The following is a 13,022-nucleotide window of genomic DNA, read 5'->3' as shown; positions in this document are numbered from 1 at the left end:
TTCTTAATAATAATTCTCTATATGTACAGCGACGAAAAAAACGATTAAAAATTGGGAAATTATAATTCGCATTTTTTAAGTTCTCGGTTAAAACGGCGAGGCTAGAATTTAAAAACTGGAAACTGTCAATGAATTTATAATAATCTAATGAAAATGTTGTAAATTTTTCGGAATTTATGGGGATAATTTTAATTTTCGAAAATAATTTGGAAGGAATATTTTTAAAAATTAAATGCGAATCATAACCCGAAAAATTATGAAGTATAATCGGGATAAATGTTTTTAATCGATAATTCAAATTGCATCGATTGTGGGCGTATCCGCGGATATCACCTGTCTGGTGATTGTGATCCAATACGCGCAGATCATCATCATTAAATTTTTCCTTACAAATATGGCATATATGTTTCGAAATATTAGAAATACTATTTAAATTAATTTCGACGTTGCGATTTATTATATCTAATAAATTACTTAGCTGGTTTTGGATATCAATTAGAAAATTATTAACGGCGTTATCACCCAAATAAAAATTGCTATATATTATCTTATCTTCGTTTTCGATAATTATAATAGAATAACATATAGGTTTATGAATTTGGATATTTTTAGTAAAACTAACACTCGGATCTATTTCATCGGAAGAAACCTCTTCCAAAATTGATTCAAAGTCGCAATAACACGCTACGGGAAAGAATAATTCCTTTTCTATCGCCCGGAATTTTACAATCGCATTCTCACCTTTTGGGGTTGATACTTTTTGATATTTATGATTAGAACAAAATTTAACGTGATCATTTAAAGTACACTCTCTTTCGAATCCGTTTAGACATTTTTTACAGTATTTTCTAGGTAAAAATTTATCGGACATTAATCTATTAAAGTTCCTAATCAAGAAATAGTGCGACTTATATAGCAATAAATTTATCTCTTTTTCAAATTGAAATTTGCTTATATAGATAGGATAAATTAATTTCTTTTCGTAGCCATAAACATTAATAGTCAGACAATTATTTTTTTCAAATATAGGAATATTTTTCACGATTACAGGAAATTTTAAACGATTTGTATTTAAATATTTTAAATATTTTCTATATAAATATACAGAATTTCTGTTACTACCGGTTGCGGGATACAAATGTGCAATTATACAATATAGAAAACATTGATTGTCCGAACATTTTATATTTAATACACAACGCTTATTAACTAAAGATTTAGGAAGAATAATATTTCCGCAGCCACCGCTTTCATTTTTATATATGCCAATATTAATATCTATGAATATAATTTCATTTAGTATCCATCCCGATCCATACTTAATAAATTCGTCGATATAATTTAGAATCGTATCGAAAGCATTAGTTAATTTATCGTTAATCATATACGAGGATAAAATATGCTCAACACGGCTGGAAAAATATACATCTTGATATTCTGCAATATCATCTTCTAAATATTTTAAAAATTTAGTTTTTAAATTTATCAAAAATTTTCTTCTACACACAAAATTATCGCTAGCTAAAATATTATAAACAGTCGGCGTTATTTTTTCAAAAAAGACTGCGGGATCAACATTTTCTGCAATAAACGCTCTATATGTTTTCGCATATCCTCTAAAAGCTTTCTTTCTTAATATAAAATTAAACATTTTCGTCTAAATGTTCGCCCATTGCATCGAAAGCCTTCTTATATAATTTAAAATCCTTAACATTAATATTGTATTTGTTAGACGGATAGTTTCCTTTCGTTCTTGTCAGAGAAACATATGCAGTAGACTGAAATTCTGTAACCTCCATTACTTGATTTTCACATATTTTAATTTTAAATGGCCGAATTTTCAAAGTTTTAGTATTATGCACGCTTAGATCTAAGTCAAATTTTTGCTTTTTCGACTCCTGTTCTTCGGTAATTTTAGGTTTTGGACCCCTCTTTTTACCGACGCTCTGTTTCACGGTAAAATCAAATTCATTTTCTAAATTTAAAATTACATACTATTTAATAAAAATATTTTTAAAATAATAAAAAATAATAAATTCTTACCAGCATCTGACGACATGTTTTCTTAGTTGTATTGGAGATACTTGTAGTAGACAAGATGTGTCGGACGGTCTCCTGGTCCTAGTATATATAGCAGTTAATCTAACCGGATTGTACCGGTTAGAACTGGAAAGTCAACGGCTGTCTATCAGGAAACTGTGTCGCAGAACTAATTTCGTAAGGCTTTTGTCCTAAAAAAAATCTAATTTAGTAAACCCTTTAGCCCCGGAAAAAGTGAAACTGTGTCGACAAACTAATTTCGTAAGGCTTTTGGCGAATTTTTGTCCTAGAAAAATCTAATTTAGAACCTTTAGCGCGGAAAAAGTGAAACTGTGTAGACAAACTAATTTCGTAAGGCTTTTGGCAAATTTTTGTCCTAGAAAAATCTAATTTCTGACGCGGAAAAAGTGACAAACTAATTTCGTAATTTATTTTTGACCGGGAAACTGCGTCGTGTACATTTGACAGCGAAAAATAATCTAACTGTGCCATTCATAACCCCTTCAGCAACCCGTCGGCACAGATTATAAACCTCTAATTTATTTTCGACGTCTCAGAAAGTTTAAGAGAAAGTTTAAGGAAAACGATCTCGGTTGCTAGAAAGTTTTTTATACCCTCGAATTTTGTATAAATACCGCTCGGAACCCAGAAGTTTCCATCAAACTTAAAGCATCTTAGCTAGAAGATGGCTTGTAAGTATATTTTTTTATATATCTACATTTAATTAATATATTTTTTTAAAAAAGAAATATTTTAGATAATGTAAATTCTGCTATACCTGCGGTCCGCGATGGATCTTGCGATTTTAAATGTGAGTACTAAAATAAAAACAAGGTTTTCTTTATTCTTTATATAATATATATTTATATAAATTAGATTACGACTGGATAGATTCACATCCTGCGTGGATGACTATGCATCCACACCGTTTCTATACGAGGGAGGAGGAGAAATGTAATATAGGAGTAATTATAGATTTTGAGGTATTTACAATCAAGGATATGGGTCTTCGCATTCGATACATTATGTCGTCAGGTTGGGTATGTGGCTCGCAATTGGAACGAATTCGATATAATTAATTTTTATAATGAAAATATTATTTTCGACTGGTTAAATTTTTCTAATCAAAAAAATGTAAGATTCGGCAACCATTTACACGGTCTTTATTTAGCATACGAAGAAGGGCCTTTTGGTGAGTGGGAGAAAAGTGAAAATGTTTGTCGAATTTTATATGATTTATTTTTAAAATATAAAATTTTTTATTATAAGGGAGGGGAAATTGAAAAAAATTTTTTAGATTTAACGAGTGAAATTTATAACGTGTATATACCATACTTCGATCTAGAAGATTTCGGCGTGCCGAAATCTTCCGACATAAGGGTTCCATGCCCGAACCACTAAAAAAATACCCTCACAACTGCCCTCCTCCCAAAAAACGGACGAAAGAAACGGTGTGTAGTATTCACAGGATGGGTTATCCGCACGAATGTCGTCGGCCGCAGGATGGTGCCTCGCTATTAAACATCTGTACGGACCATACCCGTTTTATCGCCCATTGTCCTCTGTGCGATGTTTTTTCGTATAAGACATACATGTTTAAACACAGTAAATATATTTTATTCTTATATAAAAATCGGTAAATAATATTATATTTATTTTTTAATTTTGGGTTTTTTTATTTACAGATATATGGCAATACCCCTACCTGTAATTTATTTTTGAAAAAATAAACCAATTTTTTACACTTTAAATGCTTTTATTATTTTTCATTGAATTACAGCATTGATTATACGTTACAGTAAGAGAGCGCGCTAAATACAAACGGTGTTTAACAAAGTTTTGTACAAATTCGTCGTTATAGACTTTATCCGTTTTACTTAATTCGTTTAAACATTGGTTTCTATTCATTTTATATAGAAAATACAAACAAAAATAGCCGCAATTCGTCGAATATAAACTCTGATGAACGTTATTATTCCAGCAACAAGTTTTAGAATTCCGTCTTATAAAATTAATTATATTCTGTTTCGATGGTTTAATCCCATAACTATCGTAGTAAAAACAGATTTTTCCGTCAAAGAATACCGATATCCAGTGACTTCCGGGTTTATTTCTTTCGTCTAAGTTAATTATAAACGATTTATACTTAGCGATGCAAACAGGTAAATCATCCGATGCAAAAACTCCTCCAAAAGTTTCTTTTATTTTCGGATCGCTGGATGCGAGCCTCCACAGCGTGACGGTGTTCATTAGTAATCGACAAAAACAGTCCTCGAAGCATCGATTTCTAGAGTATTATTGTATTCGAGTAAACAAATAACGTTTACAGTTTCTAGTAATGCCGTTGCGAACTTAAATTCGATTGAGATGTTTCCTATTTGATTTATACTCTTATGTGATTCGGAGGCGGCTCGATCCTGTGTTAAGTCGAAACTGTAGAGAGTGTATCCGTCTTTATACTCTTTGTAAGATATGTTAGTATATTTATGGTGATTAATACATCCTATATCTTCGAATAATGATATAAAATTTCTTCCATAAGCGTCTTCCATAATCCGGAGAATATGGTTGAGGCGGCAACATTTGGTTGTCTTTTAATAAACATATATAATTTAAATTGTAATTTTTAAAATTGAAAGGATTATATTTTACATTTCCATTAAATGCCGTATTAGAAACTAGTCCGATAGTCATTCTGTAAGGCAGCTGGCCGATTACGGCGTTTGAGATATTAGTAGATTGTATTCCGCTACTTAGGGTAAAAACTTTTACATCCGTTCTTCGAAACGGCATTTTTATGATGCCTGTTTGCAGCGCTTTTTCTATTCCAATTTGAACAGACGAACTAACGTCTACTTTATTAATTTTTAGAGACGCGTTTTTTATAATTATTTTATAATTATTGCTGGTAGACATTAGAGCAAAATCGTCTTTAGATCTTTCTAATTTAATTCTTAAATCAACGTTATTAATTAACAATTTAGGTTGATTAGACAAATCGATATGAAGCCTTCCGATTAAATCTATTAATTTACTTTGTTTAGCAATATTAAATCTTTTAGCCAATCCTTCATTATTATCGTCTAACGAGTCCATATATTGCGCAGTATCTTTATAAAATAATGCGCTCGTTAAAAAAGTTTCCTGCGCATCTTTTGAATAAAATAATAATGCTTCTAAAATAGATCGGTAGCAGTAATTAGTCTGCGAAATTATTTGTTTATCATTTAAAAACACGCTGCATTGAGAAAATAAACTATTTAAAAAATAATTAACAGGTGCAACCTTTTCTTCGGCAGAAACGTCCGTTCCGTCGTTTTTAATAATTTTTGCTTGAACGTGGAGATAAATCGAATGCAAGTCGATATAATTTTCGCCAGAACCGGATATGTAAAATTCTATCGGGGCACGGCTATCCGATATTGTTGCTACGGGATGAACAATAACTTCTGTAGTATTGTCGATGGCCAGTTGCGTCGAAACGGTGCTAAATAAGTCGAGCTCGCTTTTGGTGCAGGGGCAGGAATTCGGGTCCATTTTTCTTATTCCGAAAATATATCGTGTACTTTCCGTCTTTTATTCTGCGTCTGCTTCAGTCTCTTCGGTCGCTTTCGTTTTATACCCGATCCGCCTTGCACTTTTTTAACTACATCATCTTTAATTTCAGAGCCAATATCCTTTAGATGCGATTTTGCCGATTCTTTAAATGATTTCCCCGCAATTACGTCTGATCCAACACCCGACGCAAAATTTAATGCTTTGCGCCCCAGATACGATCCGATCTCGGCCCAGAATCGGTACTGATTTTCTAAAAAGATCGCCGAAGAATCCATACCCTCGCTGAATTTGAGGCCCCGCAAAATAACCTCGTCCCGTCAAATGTTGCCTCAAATATAAATCGGGAGTCCATAACGTACCTCCTGCTTGATTACAGTAGTAATTTATACAAGCTTTTGGATCGAGCTTCATTTTGCACTTCTTAAAGACAAACTAATGCTAGATATTAAACTAACAGGTATTTATAACTGTTTAAAAGATAAAATTAATATTGTTTTTCCTCCGAAAAAGACTATCTCTTTTCCGCTCGCAGATCTCAGTTCGATTTCGATTGTTTCGATAAAATTTTTCCTAATAGGAAAATACAAAGGTTTGGAATAAACTTTGACTATCTGATCTTCTTTCGTGCCCATAACGGGTATAACTCTTAATAACGGGGCTGTTATATCTCCTACGTGATGAGAAGAAATAATATTCGAGTAAATAAAAATTTCCGAAATTCCTGCCGACATTTCGATGGGATAGCGACTTATATATTCGCCGGGTGGAAATTTTGTAGCCGTAAATCCGAGAAAATCTTTCAATTCATCTCCAAATTCTACAGAAATATTCCACGGAACTTTTAAAATAATTTTATTATTAGGCAGCAACGCCAGTTTTATATACTTAAAAATGCCAAGAAATTTTTCGGGAGACGAGTATAATCCGATAGGAATAAAGATTTTTTCGTCTTTATAAACTTTCTTAATTACTTCTCTCTTTCTATTTTTCTCCACTAAATTAAAATATTCGTTAGAGTAGTCCTGAGTCGACAGTCGAAAATTATGAGTCGAATTACCTCTTAATACAGTATCTTCGTTAGGTAAGTTTAGCATATAAAGTAATTTCGACGAATCCTTTACGGTGATAAATAACTCGTGCTCGTCTTTTATATTTATATCCACAGTTTGATTATTTTTATCGAAAATAAATTCTGCCAAATTAGAATTTGTTAGACTAACTATGTTCGAATTTATTATATCAAACAATTCAGTTTTATCGCCTTTAATAGAAAGTTAATGGAACCAAATATGATTTATCCGGCAAGGGCTCATCTTCTCCTTTCACGCTTTCTTCGATCGTCACAATATACTGATTATTATGATTAGATATATTAAACCAGTTTCTCGGAATAATAGCTTCGGCAAGACCGACGGTCCAATTTCCGTGTAAATTAATAGGAGGACTCATTTTCACCGTGAAATGCGACTGCGTATTCCCCGGAAACAGGTCCATACTTGCATTACTTATCAGCGTCACGAAAAAATCTGATTGCATCATTTTGTTACCTTTTGTAATTCTTCGGTATAAAACCTTCCTTCTAGAATCTCGTTATTCGCATCTTTTAATACGTAAGTCGGAGGATGCGATAGAAATCGGTCGTGAATAACAAATATTTCCTTCGTCCAGCCCGGCAGATATCCGCGACTAAATGTTTTACGTATTTTCGAAATTCGAACTAAATCACCAATATTAAATTTAAATTTACTTTTCCTTTTTATACCGTACAGCCTATCAAAAATCGAACCGTAATGCAAAAGACTAACTTCAGATGGAGCCATCCCGATACTTCTATGAAAACTATTATTATATCCTTTTACAATATCGTTTAATTTATCGATATATTGATAAGAATTACGATAAGTAATTAATCTATATATTTTATTTCGTAAAGTTTTATTTAATCTCTCGACCACCGAAGCCTTAGTATCCGAATGGGTCGAATAGTGATTAATTTTATATTTTTTAAACAAATTTTTTACTAATCTATTATAAAATTCGGTTCCCTTATCGGTTTGCATATTTTTAGGAACATTGCGTTTAAAAATAATTTGAAACGCTTCGGCAACAGACTTAGGTTTTTTATCCTTTATTGGCACAACGTAACAATATTTACTAAATACATCAATTACTGTTAATAAATATTTTATACCGTTATTATATCTAGAAAATTGCTTTAACACAATTAAATCGGCTTGCCATAGGTCGTTAGGATAAAAAGCTTTAGTTTTTCTTCGCGAATATTTAACCCTTACAGGTTTATGCAACGAATAAACAGGTTGAGAAGACAGCCATTTTTCGACAGTAGATCTCGGAAATTTAGAAGCTTTAACTAGTTTACTCACTCCTCCAAACGATGCCGAAGATTTGGGGTTATAATATAACCGTCTCAGTAGTTTCTCCATTCCGGACTCTTCTTCCTCTTTTTCGACGACTTTTTCCACTGGTAAAATACTCTCGGAGAAATTGTAGAAAAAATTTCTTCGGGACTTTCGACTTGTATCGGTTGATATCGCGGCTTTTCGCCGATTTCGGGTAGAGTCGACAAACTTTTATTTCCTATCCACTCTCTAGGAAAATTTAATTTTCTTACAGCTTCCCAAAACACGTTAAAACCGATAGGCGCAATAGATGTTTTTCGATTGCGAGACAAATGAGATAACAGATCAATTATGTGGCTTCCTGGTACTGGAGTGCCGCTAACTGTTAATTCACCTTTTGTATTCCATCCGTAGTCGTTTTGTCTCAGTTTATCGATTAAATGAGGAATGTATTTTTGATATAGCTGGGGTACAGATATAGTTATTTGTTTAATAAACGCATCCTCACCGTTATCGGAGGTAGGTGGTTTTTCTTTGGGTAGCTCCGGCGGTTTTTCATCGGGCACAACAGATATTCTGACAGGCTCTTTCGGCTTATGGACGGTTCTCTGATATCTCGAAATCAACTGACTTAATAATTTAACTTTACTATCGTCGGATAAATCGGTACTCTCGAGTAATTCTTCGATATTACTTCCAATTCTTATTTCAGGGGCTGTATTCTGGTCACTTATCTCTCGTCTCTTCTTTCACCGACGAATGACGTCAAAGTGAGAGACGAAATTCGTCTCTCATACAAAGTGGCGATTCTGGTCGTTCGTAACGATCTTGTCTTTGTCGTTGACGTCACGATTCTATTCAGTTGATTATACATGTTCGGGTTATCTGCGCGCGCAACGCGGTATAGAATTTTAACCAATGAAATTGTACAATTTTCAAAAGTGCAGAATATGAAAATATAGAGCACGTGGTACCACAAGAGGTAATCAAGATGTCTCGACTTATGTTATCATCGGAACAAATGGAAATTTTGGTAACCAAGTTGCAAAAGCGTCTATATTTAGCTAAAGGAAAATTGGACGGAAATATTTCCAAAAATACTTTACGAGATGGATGGCAAGAAATTAGGGATAAAGTGAACTGTCTAGCTGATGGTCCACTGATCAAAGTGGAACAATTAAAAAAAAGATGGAGTCAGTGGCGTTCCCCAACGAAAAGTAAAGCGGCTGCTTTAAGGAAAGATATACTTAAAACAGGTGGAGGGAAAAGAAGTACTCCACCATTAACAGATCTTGAAGAAAAGGTGTCATTAATTGGGAACGAAGAATTTGGATTGGAAGAAGAAAATTTATACGAGCTTGGAGCTTGCACTACAAGTTCCGTTGAACCTTTACATAATGTAAGTAATACCTTTTTATTTATAAATTCATTTTTTATATATTAAATATAGTCTATATATATATATATATTTATATTTATATATCGTAGATACAGAATATAGTTCCCGAAGGAAATGATGTGGAACCACATCGTGAAATAGTTGAGAGGGAAGATCTTGAATCTGCAAGTAAGTTATTTATTATGTCAAGTAATTATATTTCTTGACTTCAAGTTTATTTAGTTTTAAAATTAAATGTTTTAATCTTCCCGTTCTAATGCCAGATTCTGGATGTCGTCGTCGTCGTCACCGATCTTCAAATGAAGATACTGTAACTTCATTTATAGAGCAATCTGCATCTAATCAAAATTCATTATTAACAAGGTAAACCTTATAATCTTTTTGGAATTTATTTTACTTTGAAGTTGACTTCATTGATTAAAATATTAATATAGTTAGATAAAAATATTAAAACATTTCTCTTTGATTAAATGCTTTGTCTAGTTTCATTAAAAGTATCTAGTCATTTATGTGTATATATATATATATATACATTTTTTTTATGTAGGCTTTCATCTATAGATGAAAACCTAGCAGAAAATAATGAACTAATAAGACGACAAAATAATATAATGGAAGAGAAAAATATGATTCTCAAAGAAATCTTGCAAACTCTGCAAAGGGTATTTATTTTATATAATTGTTTAACATTTTAATACTTTTTAAAAAATTTATTGAGTAAACAATATTTTTATATTCACATGCGTGTCTTCTTTTTTCAGTTTGCGTGATGTGTTCGTACTGCTAGCCAATTTAAACAATTTTGTCTGTCTCTTTTTTTATTTTATAATGTACTTAGAAATGAAATAAATAATAAATAAATATTTCTAAATAATAACTTAGTGTGTTTACTTATTTATTTAGTCTCTAAAGAATAAAGACTGGAAACAAAATTAATTCACTTTTTTCATTCATGTTTATTTTAACAGAATCTCTGTAATATTAACTGTTGCCTGACATTTACAGCATTCTGATTTGCAGAATGTTCCATTTCATTTATGCTATCATCATCATCATCATTTCCACAGATTTCTTCTGTAGGAATGTTAAATGCTACACAAATGTTATGTAAAATAGCACAAAGAGTAGTATAAATAAGAGAGACTCTGGGATAATTTGTTAAACTTTTAAGACTTTATAACTTTTATTGTAGTAACGCTCAACCTCCCGAGGGAAAGACGTCCACCAGGGGCTAAAAATGGCAATAACCGTTGAATCGTTCGAGCGTTTCTACGATATTTGTATTCCAAAAGCTCTCGTAGACATTAAAACCACGCCCATTTTTGTTGCCCCTTCGGATATACTTCACCGCGAAAATGTGAGCGAGCGTTTTTAGAATACGCCGCAGATATTTTCTCGACGAGTCTTAAGACAAACGATGTTTTAAGATTTCTTTACAATACGACGATCTCTCTCTTAAGAGAATCAATATTTTTTTCTTTATTTAAGAGAATTAATATTATTATATATATATATATATATCTTTAATATTTAAGATATTTTTCTTTCGTTAAGCCAATGCCATCTGTTGGCAAAATATTAAATTGTTAAGTCTCGAAGGTATCATCTGTTGGCAAAATATTAAACTTCATTTCTTTTTAAATTATTTTTTTCCTTCGAAATTTCGAAACCGATTAAAAAAATAACAAATAGCGCGAACCGTCCGTCGCTAATCGGATCGCGCCATTTGCTATTTGGTTTTTATCGATACTTTTACGATATATATATATTTTTTTCCTTTTTCTTTTATTTATTTTTATATTTATATATTTTTTTTATTTTTATATAAGAGAATCTCAATATTTTTATATATTTTTTATTTTTATATATTTTTTATTTTTATAAGTTTTTGTTTTGGTTGGGCGCCATCTGTCGACAAATATGTGTCGCGACGACGATTAAATAAACGACACAATTTTCTCTCTTTTGTTCTTTTTTATTATAAATAAGAGCAAAAAAGTTATAATAAAAAAAGTTAAAATAAAAAAAAATTATAATAACATACAAAAGAGTTTGGGCTATATTAAAATAATTAAAAACAAAATATATACAAAAAAAGTTACATAAAAAAAAGATTATATTAACAATAAAAAAATTGACGAGATCTCTGTCGAATGTGCCTAAAAAAAAACAATAAATATTATGTTGTATATTTATTTTTAAAAAAATTTTTATTATAAATAGTTTAAATTAAAAATTAAAAGTAGATTGTAAGGAAAATCTGCAAGAAAAAAAAAGCAGAGGGCGTTAGTCGTTCTTCTTTTTCGAAACAAAAAAGATTGTCAAACAAAGAAAGATGTCTAGTCATAGTGTCTAAAATGCAACTGTTGCTTTTAGACTTACAATTGTTTTTTAAATATAAGAGACGATCGATAGGATTAACCGATGTATCCCCAACAACCGCGAAGGTAAGAAGTTTAAGATTGAAATTATAAAAAAGCGTATTAAAAAAATTATAAAAAAGTTAGTCGTAGAAAGCTTAAATTTATTTCAAATATTAAAAAAACTAAAAGAATTTAAATTGACCTAATGTCTAGACACTCATCTTTGTTCGCCTCGAAAAAATCTTGCGGAATATTCTTACATCTATTATTTAAAATTTATATAAAGTTTTTTTGAAAAAAACTTACCTTTTATTCGTTGTCTTCAAATAAAATTACTTTTTGGCAACCCATTTTTATTATTATTTTTTTATCGGATTCTTGGAAAATAACTACGTTTTTTTTAAAGGTTGTGTTTAAGTTGGTTATTTTTGAATATGTTTTCCCCTTATAATAAATAGTTTCTTTTTTATGCACGGTTATTATTATTTCTGATGAGATATTTAACGGAATACTAATTATAGGTTTAACAAAATAAATATTATGGTGCAATATTGTTGTTTCTGAAAATTAGCAAATACTTTTTAAAAAAAATACAAGTAAAAAAATTTTACTAAAATATAAAAAGATAATTACCATTTCTGTTTAAAATTCTCCATGCTCTTTTGTTGAAGAAACATACTTGATTTTCTTCGTCGAAATTTTGTAATATCTGAACTGAATCCCATTTTTCGTTGACAACGTGGTTGCCAGTGTAAATGCGATCTTAAAAATTTAGGCTATATTTAGTGAAATATTTCGTCTCTAAAATTGTCACATTCGACGGAGATCTCATCTTGGAGAGGGTTAAAAAATGGGGTAAAAGCGAAAGTATTTATACTCTAGGTTTATTAATATATGCGTTCACTTTCGCTAGTCCCCATCTTAGCCTACGGCATCAAACTCGCGTCTTATCTGTCCCTCTCTATCTTTTTACATTCTAGGTCAAAGATAGGCCTCCTAATTCAAAGTCAAGAATTCGAGGAGGGTTAAAAAAATGGGATAAAAGCGAAAGTATTTATACTCTAGGTTTATTAATATATGCGTTCACTTTCGCTAGTCCCCATCTTAGCCTACGGCATCAAAGTCGCGTCTTATCTGTCCCTCTCTATCTTTTTACATTCTAGGTCAAAGATAGGCCTCCTAATTCAAAGTCAAGAATTCGAGGTGACCCGATTCCCACACAAAGCGACTAATGTTTTATAGTTTCAATTAAAAAACGCATTTTTTAAGTTTTAAAAAAAATTTTATTTGAGTAAACTAACG

At 31.4% G+C, this 13,022-nt stretch overlaps 2 protein-coding genes and 1 long non-coding RNA gene across 3 annotated transcripts; 2 read left to right on the top strand and 1 right to left on the bottom strand.

The window, feature by feature from the left end:
* Positions 1 to 3,563: 3,563 nt before the first annotated feature.
* On the top strand, positions 3,564 to 3,791 carry LOC136974702 (uncharacterized). Its single transcript, XR_010880683.1, has 2 exons — positions 3,564 to 3,645; positions 3,726 to 3,791. It is a non-coding gene; the product is annotated as an uncharacterized lncRNA (long non-coding RNA).
* A 742-nt stretch (positions 3,792 to 4,533) lies between these two features.
* On the bottom strand, positions 4,534 to 5,577 carry LOC136974699 (uncharacterized protein F54H12.2-like). The gene has a single exon (XM_067269641.1). The coding sequence runs from the start codon at positions 5,575 to 5,577 to the stop codon at positions 4,534 to 4,536; it is 1,044 nt and encodes a 347-aa protein (XP_067125742.1).
* A 3,372-nt stretch (positions 5,578 to 8,949) lies between these two features.
* LOC136974698 (uncharacterized) lies at positions 8,950 to 9,724 on the top strand. The gene is made up of 3 exons (XM_067269640.1): positions 8,950 to 9,357; positions 9,447 to 9,525; positions 9,621 to 9,724. The coding sequence occupies exons 1-3, from the start codon at positions 8,950 to 8,952 to the stop codon at positions 9,722 to 9,724; spliced, it is 591 nt and encodes a 196-aa protein (XP_067125741.1).
* Positions 9,725 to 13,022: the final 3,298 nt, after the last annotated feature.

This window comes from Centruroides vittatus, unplaced genomic scaffold (genome assembly GCF_030686945.1).
Source record: "Centruroides vittatus isolate TY-2023 unplaced genomic scaffold, ASM3068694v2 contig_354, whole genome shotgun sequence".
Taxonomy (NCBI): domain Eukaryota; kingdom Metazoa; phylum Arthropoda; class Arachnida; order Scorpiones; family Buthidae; genus Centruroides; species Centruroides vittatus.
Note: the sequence above shows the minus strand (reverse complement) of the source record. Positions and strands in the feature narration are given on the sequence as shown.